Source organism: Vulpes lagopus, chromosome 24, assembly GCF_018345385.1.
Source record: "Vulpes lagopus strain Blue_001 chromosome 24, ASM1834538v1, whole genome shotgun sequence".
NCBI classification, from domain to species: Eukaryota; Metazoa; Chordata; class Mammalia; order Carnivora; family Canidae; genus Vulpes; species Vulpes lagopus.
This window is the reverse complement of record NC_054847.1, coordinates 38,795,026-38,811,529: the sequence shown is the minus strand read 5'-3', so window position 1 is coordinate 38,811,529 and position 16,504 is coordinate 38,795,026. Positions and strand designations below refer to the sequence as shown.

At 37.0% G+C, this 16,504-nt stretch overlaps 1 protein-coding gene across 14 annotated transcripts in view; it reads left to right on the top strand.

The window, feature by feature from the left end:
- TCF4 (transcription factor 4) overlaps positions 1-16,504 on the top strand; it is a 355,096-nt gene that overhangs the window by 68,667 nt on the left and 269,925 nt on the right. Inside the window, exon 1 of one of the 14 annotated variants that reach the window (XM_041739360.1) lies at positions 5,418-5,497. The exons of the other annotated variants lie outside the window; for them this stretch is intronic. Within the exon in view, the coding sequence (XP_041595294.1) occupies positions 5,446-5,497 (52 nt within the window). The 5' untranslated portion in view covers positions 5,418-5,445. Of the gene's footprint in view, positions 1-5,417; positions 5,498-16,504 lie in introns of those variants that run through there. 14 annotated transcript variants of the gene reach the window in all.

Sequence of the window (16,504 nt, the reverse complement as noted above, 5' to 3'; positions counted from 1 at the left end):
TACCACATACACCACATACACACACCCTACCACTATTCTATGGAAACTTCTTTTAAAGCCACCTTGACTCTAAATCACCACGCCTAATTTGCTAGTATCATCTATTATCTTTATCCTCCTACTTATGGGGAGGAGAAGTATGTTCCCCATGAGTCTTTTTCCCTTTTTCTCTTGAATCACCAAACTCCCTCTTTCTCCTGGCTCTCCAGCATTTAAATATGTTTAAGTCTTTCCTGTCTTTAATTAAACACCACCCGCCTCCAATTTTGAGACTAATTTCTTCTACCTGCATTTTGTTCTTTCCTTTACACAACCAGATGTTTTCATGTCATACTCTCTATATACTCTATTCTGATGTGGTTTTTTTCCACCACATTTTCCAAAAATTCCACATTAAGGTTGCCAGTGACATGTCAAGTTGATATGCTCTGGCCTTTCGACTGCTTGACATCCTTAAAGCATTGTACTCTGGACCACATAACTTCTTCCCTGACTCTTCCTGTCTTTCAGGACTCACAGCCCACCTCTTCTGGAGAGCATTTCTTAACCCTGAGACTAATTTAGCTGCCCCTCCAATTTATCCTCTTATCTTCAGGGGCATGTGTCGTCATAATAGTTATCACACCTGCTGAAGTATTTTGTCTTGCTGATTGAACTGTAGTTTATTTGAAGGTCAGAATAAAGTCTTTCCATGAGTTTTATACTCTTATGTTCTCTTCCTACCCATCTACTTGCCTGCCTTTACTAGGTCCTTTAACTGTTGTTTGTTGAGCTCCTGTTATTTGTTTATACCACTATTTATGCCATTCTTTACACTAAGTGTTGGAGAAACAGAGTTAAACGAGATATAATTTTTTTTGTGGGGGTTCATGGTTTGCCTCTAAATCTAGGCACATTTTAATCTTGTTGAGTTTGTTTTCATCCTTAGAAACATAGCATTTATAGTAATATATAGGGTGGGGTAGATGAAATAAGCCTGCTTATTAATTGATTAGCATTGTGCCTGGCACATAATTAATATTCAATTAACGCTATATGTTAATGTTAACAAATCTTATACTACATATGCATTATGCACATATCAGATAATGTATGAATTATATTAATACATACAAATTGTGCTAGTCTATAAATACTACAAATAAAATGTGAATAATACATCAGTTGCTTTACGTGTCAGTATATTTTCACATTTATCCCTTTTACAAACCATGGCTTTTCTCTTTTGTTCATTTGCTGCTTTTTACTTACATAAAGCTTCTATTAAAAATTCAGTGCTATGGCTGCCCGGTGCAAAGTTCACCATGGAAGAGGCTTTCACCATAATGAACCTTTTAAGAACCAGTTTTCGAGGGAGATACTAGCAACTATGCGTTTCTTTAAAAGTTTTCTATTTAGTGACTTGCTTGGATTAAGTGCCATCGCTTTCTCGTCTTCACTAGATTAATTTTCAGGTTTTCTTATTGGCCATGGGTATTGATTGGCGTGGTGTAGTGTGTGCGTCTTGTGCGTGCATGCACACATAATATTTCCAAACACACGCTCAGTAATCAGGAGGTAGGCGTGGTACCATGACATTCCTGTTGTTGCCTTGTCATTACAGGATGCCACCAAAATAGTGATGAAGAACGTCAGTATTCATTAATTTGGTACTATTCAGAGAACATTGGCAAAGGGGCAAAGAAACAGAAATCTGAGGAGAGCTAGACGATTGCAGGGAGATCTGGAGTTTGCGGAATGATCTTTGATCTTTCAGAGGAGGAACATGTACCAACAGTTTATCTATGCTAAAGAATTTACATGCAAAGCAAATCAAGAACATAGATCTTACTTATCTTTGCAGATTATAGTTTGGTCTTGGATAAAGGAAAAGCCAGGCATCTATAAAAGGGGATTTACATGTTTATGCTAACTCAATTAGCATTAACAGGGGCTACCCATGATGCTGGCTGTCTAGCCTCAAACTTCCATGGATGCCTATTTTTCAAAGACAATAAAAAGATTTTTGAAAGTGCTATATATAAGGAAAAATCATCAAATGTGTGACTCTGTTTTAAAATTTAAAGAAAATATTGTGTCTTGAATATTACTTCTGAAATAAGTAGTTTTTTGGTTTTTTTTTTTTTAATAGAAGACAAAATTGTATCTTATAGCCGTTCAAGCTTATTGCATTTTTCCAAATTTATATTTGGAAGTCATGCAAATTTTCTTTAACAAACTGAAGGATGCATTTGTAGTCTGAATGGTAGCTTTGAGAATAGTTAGATATTTATGGAAAAATTATAAGAAGCAATGTGAATTTTAAAAAAATTCAAAAATAGATATTGGTTAGGAAAACTAGACTCTCACTATTTGGTAATGCATATTCTGACTCATTCACACAGACATTGTGGTACCTAAAGTGTTGCAAAATCGGACATTTATATGGAGATGGGCTATTGATGTAAAAAAAAAAAAAAGGCTGAGGGCTGGGAAGGATAAGGAATGAGTACAGTTTTTAAAAAATGAGCTCTTTGTCTTACATCCTTCATCATGCCTAGATCTCAGAGAGGTTTTGTCCAGTGAGAATAAAGAACCCATGGGAATTACCCAGGAATCACCCACCAGTAAAAGGGATAGTTTTACTTCAGTGAGCAAGGGTGGGACCAGAAGTCTGCAATAATCAATGATGCTTTTTTATCCTCTTCATGCCAGGTGAACATTTGCATATTTAGAATGCTGACTCATTGGAGGAATTACAGCCTAGCTGAAATCCATAAGGTGATGCCTCTTTATCCTCTATTAGGGGATTTTATCTAACATAAGTGTAGCAGTTAGATTCCATAGGTTTTTTACCAGTTTACCCACTGGCCTGATGCTCAAGGCCAGTTGCCTTTTCCCACTATAATCTTGCTCATTATGTTCCTACATTCAAGCTCTTATTTGCCCGTTGGAAGCCTTGCTAGTTACTCAAAGAAATGACAATAACTGCTCTAGACATGATCTTTCTCATCTCTGAATGTTTATAGTATTTGTTGGTCTCTTATAACACTAAGTACATTTTCCATGCCTTTTAATTATTCTTTTAACTTTTTATTTGAAAAAAATTTTGACACCTATAAAATAAAAAGATTAGTGAATAGGGATGCCTGGGTGGCTCAGTGGTTGAGCATCTGCCTTTGGCTCAGGACGTGATCCTGGAGTTCCAGGACCGAGTCCCTCATCGGGCTTCTGCGTGGAGCCTGCTTCTCCTTCCTCTGCCAGTGTCTCTGCCTCTCTCTGTGTCTCTCATGAATAAATAAGTAAAATCCTTAAAAAAAATTAGTAGAATAAACTCCCGTGTATTCATCATATGGCTTCAACAGTTATTAATCTTCTACCATTTTTTGATCAACTATATATCATACTTCCCACTCCCCACTTGATCTTAATTAATTTTGAATAATAGATTATGATATCTACACGTATATATACATATATAGTATGCCATATATATTATATACATTATAGTATATAGTGTAGATTAATGTACATAGTATATATCATATACACTAATATATGTACTATAGTATGTGGTATATACTAATGTAGTGTATACATTATTTAACTTTTTCTGAGTAGAAATATATCCTCATTGTGGAAATAGCCAATGTTGGTATTTTGAAGGCTGTGTACATTCTGGTCTTTGTCTTAAAAAACGGAATATGAAGTTTATATATTGCTTTTTAACTTAACATTTTACCATGAGCATTTTTCAGTCCTTGAATATTTTTGGAAGCATGATCTTTTAAAAGCAGTATAATATTCCATCATATAGGTCTTTCATACTTTATTTAAAGTTTCCTGTTGTTGACCACTGTCTTGAACATCCTTGTCCATAAATACTTGTTCTCATTTGCAAAGATAATGTTAGGAGTTTCTTAGGGAATTGTTAGGTGAAAGGCTCTTCACATAGCTTGCCAGTTGTTATCCAGAAAGGCTGTGCCAATTTGCATTATTTTTATCTTATTAACTTGGTAGTTGAAAAATGGTATCTGATTGTCTTCTTTTTAAAAACTGGTATTTTCTAGATTATTATGACATTGGGCATTTTTCATGTTCAGAATTCTTATTTCATGTGCTAAATAAGGTGTTACCTAAAATTGCAGTGAAGGGTACATGCCATTTAGCTTAGCTCCAAATTTAGTGCTTTGCAGCAATGATCAATTATTTTTAGTATTTCACAAATCAGCTTTTGCTGTCTTTGGAACCAGAATGTCTTCCTAAGTGCAAATTATGTTAGTTGAGAGTTGGTCTTAATTTACTTTTTGAATATTATTTTTCAAAATTGTCACTGTGTAATTTTCTCTCTTTACATCATATAACTACTGAGAAATGTAATTTTGTCTGGAATTATTAGTTGAGGCAAAAATTGTCCAAGAAATTTGTTCTCAGGTCTAACTAAAATTGTAGGTTCTGAAAAAAAAATCATTTATTTAGATAAAAGTTTTAAATAACTCATTGTATTCTACTGAGTTTTTAGTATATTTAAACTTATTCTGGAATGAGTTTAGAACTGTTTTTTTTTTTTTTTAGAACTCTGTTTTCAAAGTGCTTAGTGCAATCTGTAGATCCAGTAAAATAAAAGTTACCATCTGAAAAAGTTAGTTTTTTCATGCTAAGATTGCTCTATTGCTGTATGAAATTTACAAACCCCAGCATAGGAACTCAATGAAAACATTTACATTCACAAATTATTGTAGGTAAATATTTTCAGTTTCTGAAAAAAGGCAGAGAATGCTATGCTGTTGGAGTGATTTTATTACCTTACTCTAGGTTGTAAATCCAAAAGTAAAACTACCATTTTATTAAAATCTCCTGTCCTTAGTTCTGCTCAAATCATACCTTGTCTGAACTGTGTTCAAATATGTTGCAAAATAATTTACTGTGTTGCGTTGAAAAATAATATTAAAAGTGTATGTGTTATGTGGAGGGGGACACTCAACAGATCTACCCAGACATCAACAGGATATTATTACCCCAAAGAAATGACGACAGTTTGCCAGCTTGATGCTTAGAGGAAGGAAATTTACAAACATCTCCAAGAGAGGCATGTTGAACGGTTGAAGGAAATGAGGCACGTCCTGCTTTTATTGTGCTTATTGGAGTGGGATTCCCAGAAGACTGAGCAAGGCTGTCCTGAGACCTCTGTTTGGCAAAGATCTTGTTGACTCATATTTTATTTTTGTTTCGGTAAAGGTCTGCTATTGTTCCCATTTCTAATGTAGCTCATAAACACGCAGCCAATATCATTTCCCCTTCTATTGACTGATGTATACACATAAATGAAAATCTACCGTCCTCATTAGTTTGTGTTCTGTTTCCACGAAGCAAAGAGTAACGGGGAAGTCTCCTTGCAAGAAAGACCCTTTAAGTAGAGAACTTTGAAAGTTCGTGAACTTATATTTTAGAGTTTTAATTCCAGATATGTTGGGGGGGGATTTATTACTTCCTATTCAAACGGAAGAGGAAAGCAGAGGTAAATATTTACCTACCTTGTATTTTGAGGGCCTTGCTTTGATTAAAAAGTTTGATCTGGGGTGACTGGGTGATGGGCACTGACATCTGGGGTGACTGGGTGAGGGGGCCACTTGACAGGATGAGCACTGGCTGTTATGCTTTATGTTGGCAAATGGAACTCCAGTTAAAAAAAAAATACAAAAAAAAAAAAAAAGAAAAGGTTTGATCTGTCAACTTCTGAATCCTCTGCTTAGAAGTTGAGTCACCAGACATTTTTGGCTAAGATAGTGACAAAGACTTTTTTTTTTTTTTTTTGTGACAAAGACTTCTAATTTGAAATGCCTAGTTTTGAATCTTAGACTCATGCAATACGTTCATATATATTTAAAGGTTTTTTTTATTTATTTAAAGTTTTCTATCAGTTTGTACACCTGTATCTAAGAAAGTAATGGGGAATATTATATACATGTCCGCTTCTTAAAATCTAACTTTTTTGCTGTATCTGTCAAAATGCCTCAGAGTGTCATAACTCTTTAGACAGAGACTTACCCCAGTGGAAATATTCCTCAGTCTTGTGCTGTGACTCAGTCAGTCCGAGGGGCAGGCTGAGGGCTATATCTGAAGTTTGGGTTATGAATTTTTACCCTCAGCTTTGAGTCAGAAGATGTGGTTACTCTCGGTCTTATTCATTGAGTGACACTGCATAGAACCTCAGGGGAGACTTGGCTTTTGTTTAGTAGACATTTGAAGGAAAAAAAAATATGAAAGAGAAAAATAGTGTGAGAAAGTGGAAGGCGAGTGTTTGCTACAAATCTGGTTTTGCTTTCATTCTCTTAGTTATTCCTTAGGGTTATTGCTTTAGATAATTTTTTCCAGTCAGTTTAATGTATGAGAAATGCCAAAGAAGGGTATCATTTCAACCCTTCAAAGGTATGTTTCAGGGTGAAGATAGGGACTGATCACCAAAGGAATTTCCCTGGCTAGAGTCCTAACATTTTAAGTTCCTGTGATTTTTCACCCTCTTCTCTTTTTATTTTTGGCTCAGGACCCCCCCCCCCCCCCCCCCCCCAGGTCAGGTCTGGTTCATGGAATTCCTAGGAGAGGCAGGTTTGGATGATATTGGAGGGTATAAAGGTGCTGCGGAATTGGGATTTTGAGGAATGATGTTAATGTAGAGGTAACTCTCTATTGTCCTGGCACAAAGGGACTGAGCATTTGGGGATCGTCATTTTGGATGTTACATTAAGCCGTTTGAGATTTTGCCTCGATGACCTGGGTTGCCTTTGAACTATTTGTTGGGGAGCGTCTTTCTCTTAGCCTTCCAGTTTCTGAAAGAACTCAGTCTGGTTTATAATCTTGAGGGCGCCTCTTTTGCACACCAGACTGTCAGGGAACATCTAATATTTTCTGAGTAGTTTTCTACACTTTGAATTGAGGCTGAAAAATAGTAGAACCAGCATCTGAACTGAGTACGTGTGTGTGTGTGTGTGTGTGTGTGTGTGTACACACACGTGTCTGCTTTTTGTTGCTGACCTGCTTGCTTTTAGGCAACTATAATTATAGCAGAGAGTAACCTAGATTATATCAAGGCTTTGGATGTCTTAGTTCTGTAGTAATATGATTTAAAAAACTGTGCTGTGTCTAATGTTGCTTTATGAAATCCACAGTAACTTGGGTATAGTTAAGTCGACAGCCCCTTCTTAATTAATGTTCCTTGAATACTTATAGAAATAAGACACATCCAGATAGATTTTAATTGCAGTTAATCTAAGTTTTTAATCCAAGTTTGAATCTAAATATTCAAAGGCCAGCAACCTGAACTCAGAAATGGAGTATTTTTCTTGTTTAGAATGTATCAAGAGGAGCCTCTGGGTGGCTCAGCGGTTGAACACCCGCCTTGGCTCAGGTCGTGACCCTGGGGTCCTGGGATCCAGTCCCGCATTGGGCTCCCTGCAGGGAGCCTCTTTCTCCCTCTGCTTGTGTCTCTCATGAATAAACAAATAAAATCTTTAAAATAAAATAAAATAAAAAAGTAAAATAAAATAAAATAAAATAAAATAAAATAAAATAAAATAAAATGTATCAAGATCTAATAACATCCAGAAATCTTCCTGCAATTCTTGAGAGAAGATTTACTCTGAAGTTTACTTCAGATCATCTGTTTTAACAGTTAATCAAAATACAATTCAAGTTTTGTTTGGATTTTTTTTAAAGTCAGCACATAATTTTTTAAAGTCAGCAAATTTCTTCTGTAAACTGTGAAGATTTTTGTAGCACCTAGCATGCATGGCAGTTTGGTCACCTGCCGTTTGTTACTGTGTTCCTGGGAATGAAGGAGTATGAGCAGCAGCAGTATTTACTGTGTAGGGTTCAGCATTTTAAAATGAGACTTCAGATGGTAAGTGGGAAGGGTGGGCTTTCCAGCATAAACTCGGCTTCAAATCTGAGCTCAGCCACTTTTTTTTAGATTTATTTATTTTTATTTATTTATGATAGACATGGAGAGAGAGAGAGAGAGGCAGAAACATAGGAGGAGGGAGAAGCAGGCTCCATGCAGGGAGCCCGATGTGGGGGGACTCGATTCCAGGACTCCAGGAGCCCTGGGCCAAAGGCGGCGCTAAACCGTTGCGCCACCCGGGGATCCCCATGAGCTCAGCCACTTTAACCTGGAAGCTGAACAACACAATTATTTAATTTCTCTGTAAGATGAGGGTATTACAAGTACCTATTTCATCCGATTTTGAGAGTTAAGTTAGTGAATACATTGAAAGCGTTTAAAGTAGCACGTAACTCACAGTAACTGCTCAACAAGTATTTTCAGGATCTTGTGATCAGTTTTAGAGAGGAAAAGTATAATGGGGCAATTTCTCAGTTATTAGAAATTATTATTATTATTTTTTTAGAAATTATAATTACATTTGAAAATGCAATGAAATATTGACGTTCAGAAATTATTCTCTGGGGATGCCTGGGGTCCCAGGATCGAGTCCCAGGTCGGGCTCCCTGCAAGGAGCCTGCTTCTCCCTCTGCCTGTGTCTCTGCCTCTCTCTCTGTGTCTACCATGAATAAATAAAAGAAAAATCTAAAAAAAGAGAAACTATTCTCTGAAATGGTGGCAGTGGAAGTGCTATAACTGTGCTTGCCTGTGGAAGTACCCGTGTGTGCACGTGAGTGTGTATTGTAATGTGTGCATTATTGTAGCTCATCTTTTTTTCAGGGGACATTTGGCTTCATCTTATAGAAAGAAAAAGTGGTTTTAGAAACAGGAAGCTGATCAGAGGATTCTAAATATTTGTTTATCCAAATGCTGATCCTACCTGGGAATTGGGAGGTGGCGGCCACAGCTCTTCTTGGGTTTGTTGAAGTTGCACTTATTAGAAAGTAGCCTAATCCTCTCTGTAAAGAGAGGAAGTGCTGTTTTATTACAGAGTCACATGGGTTGAGGATCACTGAACCAGAGAGAAAAACGGCTGCTGTTTGATTTCCACTACAAGTGATCAGTCTTTCTAGATCTGAAACAACGATAAAAAAATGATCTGGTCCTTAAGTAAAACTGAGATTTAAGGTTTCAGCCTTGGAATCTCAAATCTTTAAAACTAGAAGAACAAGCTTTCCAACTCCTAGCCTCCTCTTTCATTTCACCCATAAAGAAACCATTGCTCAAGCAGGTGTCTCTACAGACTTTATGTGTTGAACAGCCTGGTCTAGAACTCAGGCCAGCTGAATCCAGGCCTGGTGTTCCTCCAAGGAGAACGCTGCCCCCACCTCCCACCCCGCCCCACTAACCCTTACATTACATAAACCTACTCTCACAGCATTAGAGTGATTAAGCACGCGGGCTGCATCTATACATTCTGTATTTGAAAATGGTTGGTTTTCCATGTCATGGTTACTGGTTGCAGTAGCGGTTTCTCAGTTTCCTTATCTGTGCAGATTAAATTAGATTGTGAAGATTAAATAAGTTATTTTTCGTAAATTGTTTACAGGAATACTTGGCGTGAAAGCATAAGCTATAATAATAGTTATTATGTTATTAATAATTATATAATAATTTTATTATTAGTAGCAATATATTGTTTTCAGACACTTTAGCTGGCTTTTGAGATCGAGCATACTACAATAGAAAGGTGGCTTTATAGAGGAGTAGGATTCCATATATATCTAGTGAAATTGGGGCCATAAATCATTGAACATCTTGCTTCATTTTTGTGTGAGTTGTTTGGATTGACTGAGTGCTCTGGGTACTGGGCTGGGTTACCATCTGCTGTGTTTTGCCCCCAAAGGTCCAGCTTGTTCTTCTAGGTAATGGCGAGGTAGAAAAAAATGCCAATAACCTAACTCCAAAATGTATCCTAACTGTCTTGTTCACATTTATAGGACAGTTTTATTGCTGTAGGTAAGACGGATAACTGGGCATTATTCCAACATCTTGGCAGTTTTCCTTTTTCAAGGTACTAATATTAGGATTAGCATGTCGTTTTAAAGCCATTGCCTTTCTGCACCTTATAATTGCTTGTTCTGGAGGGAGGCTTGGAAGATTTGAATTAGGGTTTTTCTGCCAAATATGGGAAAGGAGGTCTATTTTGTTTTAATATTTTGCTTCGTTTTTAAAGTTTGTACTGTGGTTCGTTTTACCAATAGAACCAGTCAGAGGCTGTGTGGGCACACTGTGTATATGTAGAGTAGTTGCAGATGGGGGTGGTGGGGACCCATGAGTGAGAATGGTATAGCTCTTTCAACTGATTTTTTGTGTATGCTTCTGTTTGTTTTGGTATTGATATAAAATGTTCAGCAGAAGAGTGATGTGTTTCATCTGTTAATGTTTCTTTCCTTTAAAATTTATTTTCTAGATTTTATTTAATATTTTATATTAAATTGATAGCATATTACTATGTTTTTTATTTTTTTTAAATTTTTATTTATTTATGATAGTCACACACACACAGAGAGAGAGAGAGAGAGAGAGAGACAGAGACAGAGACATAGGCAGAGGGAGAAGCAGGCTCCATGCACCGGGAGCCCGACGTGGGATTCGATTCCGGGTCTCCAGGATCGCGCCCTGGGCTGAAGGCAGGCGCTCAACCGCTGCGCCACCCAGGGATCCCCATATTACTATGTTAATATAAAATATTTAATATTTTAATAATGAGATAAATACACATCAGTGTTTATTAATATAAATTAAATAACATCAACAGTGTTAGTTCCTTCAAAACATGGTAACTCAAATTGAAGAACATCAAATCTCTATAGGTTAGTATATTTTATTTTATTCTTATTTAGATATAATGGACATATAATATTGTACTAGTTTTAAATGTACAACATAATGATTTGGTATGTGTGTATCTTGACGTGATCACCACAGTAAGTTTAGTTAACATCCATCACTTCACGTGGTTAGTTTTTTTGCCATGAATTGAGAACTTTTAAGGTCTACTCTTTTAGCAACTTCCAAATATACAGTACTGTGTTGTTAGCTGTAGTCTAACAATGCACCATGCTGTGCATTAGGTCCCCAGGACTCATTTATCTTATAACTGGAAGTTTACTTTTTTTCTTTATTTTTGATATCAGTACCAGTGGGGGGGGGGGGGGCTTGAATGATTTGCCTCCTCTATTGTGTTTCTAAATCAAAGCCTAGAGGGATTAAAAAGATTAAATTGTTCATGAAAGAATCATGTCCTGTAAAGTATTAAAGAACAGTGTTTGCCCTTACCAGCATATTATAACTAGTGATTAAAATGTTTTGCTTTGTTTACTCCAATACTGGTAGCATTTTTACTTTTTCTAAGAGAACTTGGTGCTACAAAAGTTGTTAGTAACTACCGCTCTACCTGCAGGGAAATAATTAGTCCTTCTGAACCCATGTATAACTTAATGGTCTTCTATTATGGAATTAGAAAAATGCTTTTTACCTTATATTGTTCTATAAGGGAGTGAATAGGATATGGTGGAAAAAAAAACATGTCCTCTGTAGTTAGGCCTGGTCATTAATTTCAGCTTTTGTGATCACTTGTTTATAGAACCTTGGGCAAAATTCAATATAAATTCTTCCTGAGGCTCAGTTTCCATCTTCACATAATTGTTCTAAGGATTCAAAGAGATAAGCTTGGAAATGGTTTAGTTCCCATACGTGCTCAACAGATGTGGGGTCCCTGTTCTCCCATGCGTACATTTCTTATCTTTTTGACAGACTTAATGGGAGCAGCATTTTTAGATTCCAACATATTCTTGACAATGGCCATGCTACCTAATAGTTGCTCAGTAAGTGTTATGGAATGAACACACGTAGAAGAGCAAAGGAGATCAAAGTCAGTTAAGGCAATTAGATTAGATTTCAAAGAAAAAGTTGGCTATAACATTTCCGGTTCTCTGCTCTATGTTGTTAAGTCTACGGGACCTTATTACTGTCATTGCTTAACGAGTTTCCCAGGAATGTGCTAGAATGTAACTAGAATTCTGTAATTTGGCATGAAAATTGTGGTACTTGAGCTGGCTATTTCCTGAGCGTGGTGTGGAAGTTATGAGTCAGGGTTAGGTCCTCATTTTTTGGAGTACCACAAGGAGCGGTGCCAGAGATCTGGACACTGGTGCTGGTACTGACAGTTACTCTCTGGGGGTTCAGTTGACTCATCCATGCTAAACGTTGGGAAATGCCAGTTCTGCCCTCCTCTGAGGTTGTTTTTGAGAATGAATGAAATGATATGTGAAAATTCTGTTCACAGTGGGTTGTTGATGGTGATGGTGATGGTGATGATGATGATGATGATGATGATGATACTACAGAAAATTCATGCCTTTCTAGCTTGGAATTTCCAGGAATGCATGGTGATAAAAAATTCTTCTCTTTTTGATACTCTTTACATTTCATCTAGTTGGGAAATGGACCTTTAAAATTTGACACAAATAAGTAAAGTATTTTCTTTTGTTGGTGAAGATTGCTTTAATTTTAGAGGCGTATCTGGTTAAGATCACCTTACATGGGGATTCTCAAAGGTATACCGTGCCTCACTAGTAACCAAAGTGGTTCAAATAAAAGACATTCAGGATGAATAAGGGTAAATCAGAAGTAATTAATATCTATTGGTAGGGATTTGGCACATACAAAGTGTCAACAGTAGACATTTTTTAGAAATTGAAATGTTACCATGGAATCGCTGTAAAGTTGAATATCTGAAGATACCTACTTTCAAGCCGTCTGTTAAGATGAAGTTAATATTCATTTTATGTGTCGTGCTTGAAACCACTTATGCTCTGAGATTTTCCTGTCTATTAAGAAATGGCTTTAGAAAAAAATAGTTAATTCCTTAACTTGCATGTAAGTTCCTTTCCTTGGCTTATACGTGAATCGTGTCATTTTTGTAAAAGTATGATGCGATGCCATGTACCTACTATTTATAATAATACCATCGGTTATTCAAAGTTTCAAAGTCAGAGTTTCATGTTTACATTTCCCTATATTGTCTGGCTCTGTAGTCCCTCCTTTTAAGTGGCATCCCAAAATAGCAACAAAAGAATAAATTGTGAGTTGGGTGTATTAGGTTTGTGTGATCTGTTTATTGACTGCTTCTTTATCTGGTTACCAAGGATGGGCTAAACTTCTAATCTAAGTTCCTTTATTGTGCTATATATATTGTCCTTTAAATGTCATGATAAACTTAATAGTTTCAAGGTACCCTTGGGGAAAGTCTCTGTGAGGTACCCACCAAACAAGTTTAAGAACTTTAGATATCCAAATATAGTGTAAACTAGAATTCAGTGACTTTACATTTAAGGATATAAGGTTTTGGAGGAGGATCCTGGTGAAAGATCTAACATCTAACTCCTTTTCTCCATCATGAAAAAAAAATAGGAAAAAAAAAGTCGTAGACACAAGAAAACATCATAATTAGTATATCTATTTTGGTTGTTTTTTTCACATAGGGGATTTCAAATTCATACGAGAATTGCTGAAGGAAACAATTAAGTTATTAAGAATATTCTTCTTTTCATTGTAAAACCTGTAAAACACTGGTTTTGAGTCGCTACTTCTCTGTGGCTATTTCTCGCTTTCCACTTCATTGTTAGTATTTGTAGGATGGTGGGGGAAGGTCTTCTGGATGGGGGTGCTCACAATCCACAAAGCCTTTTCCTCCTTCTGTTGAAAGAAGGCACAGCTGAAGTCAGTCTTTGCCTTTTCATGATAGGGGGATGCAGTGGAATCAAAGCCGGCAGGATGAAAGCCCCAAAGCTTCCTGTTTCCAGCTGTTTTCCTCAGCGCAAGATTTTTTTTTTTCTCCTAAAGATGATGCTTCCTTTCAAGGGGTTTTTAATCTGCAAACTGTTTCCTCAGTTTATTTCACTACAGTAAATTGTGTTCCCTTCAGGTCATATCTGTCTCTTTTAAAACCCAACCTGTCCTTTTCAGTGGTGTTAGTTGCTACTCAAAAGAACAAATGTGATTTATAAAGTCCCTTTAATGAGGTACAAAGACCAATAAACCTTCACCACTGGAGTTTCATCTTTTTAGTTGCTGTATTTTCATTTATGAAAAATTTTAGATGCCAAAAAGCCATTGAGAACACTATTAATTTGACCATTTAATATTTGTAAACAAAGCAGTTAAGAGTAAAATATGTTGTCATAGCCTTAAGGTTTATTGTGGGATTTTTTTCCTTCCAAATGCAGTATAATGATCTGTGATTTGTTTAATGTAAATGCTTAAAATTAAAATGAAGGCACTGGAAACTGCATAAATGCTAAAATGAATATTAAGAGTGGTTTGATTCATCAAGTAATGATGGGAATACAAATAGGACTGTTTTTTACTGATGGTTTTTACTTCACGTCTAGCATTGATCCTGGTTCTGAATTTATATTTGTAAATTCTGCTTCCTTTGAGGATAAAGGAAATGCAAAAACGAATTCTCTTGGTCACTTACTAAACGTAATCCAAATAATATTAACTGGCCCTTCTACCCATTTCCTGGATCTTCCAAGCTTCCTGCTTAATGACAATGGCCATCATATCTTGACTTGTACTTAACTTATTCAAGTGAGCTACACTTAAATGAATACCAGTGTGTGGCAAAAACTCCCCATTTCTTTATCTCTTGTCTTTCCACAAATATTTATATTTACCTCCGAAAAGTGGGGGGAACGTACCACAAAAGGCTTCACATTGTTGCTCTGTTATTTGAGCGAATTCTTTGTGATAGAAGGAAGCCAGGAGCATATGGGGGAGAAGCACCTCATTTCATTCTCACTTTAATGCTAACTCTAACATATGCTTTTGAATTGAAGTAGGGTCCCAAATGCCAATATATGTTAAAAGAATTAAACACTAAAAAAAAAAAAAAAAAAAAAAAAAAGTTCCCTCTTATTTACTCCTGTTGCCCGCTCCTTTGAGGGTGAGCGGCTGATAGGGCTTAAAATCATGAGCATGCCTATTTTATCTGTACTGTTTAATAGAGAGCTATGAAAAAAAAATGGCAATTAACATATTCAGACAGAAAATCATCCTGGCTGAATGACTCATTAAATAGTCGTATAAACAGGATGTGCTGAAATGAACTGGTACAAAATTTAGTTTCATTGGTCTTTTTGCTCATTATCAGCACTTTAAGAAGCAGACTCGTGGGTGCTTAGAGGACACTTAAATTTCTTTTCTCTTTATTTTTTTCTTAAATACTTCTCCCCTCCTCCACCTCCTGCCATTCCTAATTCTCTGGCAGGCTAGTATTACCCATCTAAACGTGAAACATTGCGTTGGAAATCAACCAAGTTAGGGGTAAGAACTTTCCACTTTTGTGTAGGCCAGTGCAGTGGTTTTTTTATCCCAGTTGACAATCACCACATACTTGAAGATTTTGTTGTTGCTGTTGTTGATACACAGATATTCCAGGACCTAATTTCTTGGGATTCTGATTCATGAGGTCTGGGGTAGGGCTTGGGAGTCTCTACTTTAAATAAAAGATCTCAGGGGATTCAGATAGCCAGCTAGGCCTGGGAGCCAGTCACTGATTTGTGTCTGTCAGAGTGAAACTCCCTTCTCGGGAAGTTACCTGCTCCATGGCCATCTGGCCTCCGTATCCGTGGGTTGCAGTTTTGGTTGCACAGTAGAATCACCCGGGGACCTTGGGAAAATGCTGATGCTTGACTCTACCCTCAGCTGAATTGGGGGAGTTTTAAAACCTGCCCACTTGATTCTCATGTACAGTCAAGTTTATCAGGACCTGTCCCTACACAAACAGATGGAGCTAGTTTTAGCTGAAAAAGTTCTTTCTAGTTTTCTTTTCAAGGTGCTTGCTTTATCCTAGGCTAACACTCCGCCTCTGCACACACCCACAATGAGATACGCACACGCACACACATACACACACAGCACTTACACCTTTGGTCTCTGCTGAGGCTTTCATCATTGATTGGTACCCTGTTCCTGGGTGGGAATATAATGTTCTGCTCTCGTGTTGTAGCAGGGTCCTATTTCTGTGTGAGTACCGCATCTGTGATGTACAGATGTGTTGGTATAACGTTAGCACCCCACAAAGGCTAAGAGGGAAGAAGAGCAGCAGTTTAGCAAAGGCAAGAGTATCCATATGTATCTAGCGAGCCCCTGTGTGCTCCAAGAAAAATTCTGCATAAACAGCTTTCTCCTTTAGCAAGTTGTGACATTAAGTTGGAGCCTTTCATTACATTGACTAATGCTAGTGTTTCTTTGACCTGTTCTGTAAAATGTCTGAGATCGTCCATAAATGAAGATTAAGAAAAAATTCCCTCCTCACTTCAAAGGAGGGAGGAAGAATTTCCACAAGAATCATCTTGTATAAGGGGTACAGGACAACCATACCTCCCAATTGCCCCAGAGTACTTAACCCTTCCTTGGCTTTAGGAGTATTTACAAATAGAAGGGAAAAGTTACATCGCTTCATGTTAGCTCATCATCAAGGAGAAACCCCTCATCTGTAGCAAGGAGTTCTTTCTTGCATTGATCTTTCCACATGCTAAATCCCCTTGAAATTATTCAGGAAACGCACCCTTTAAG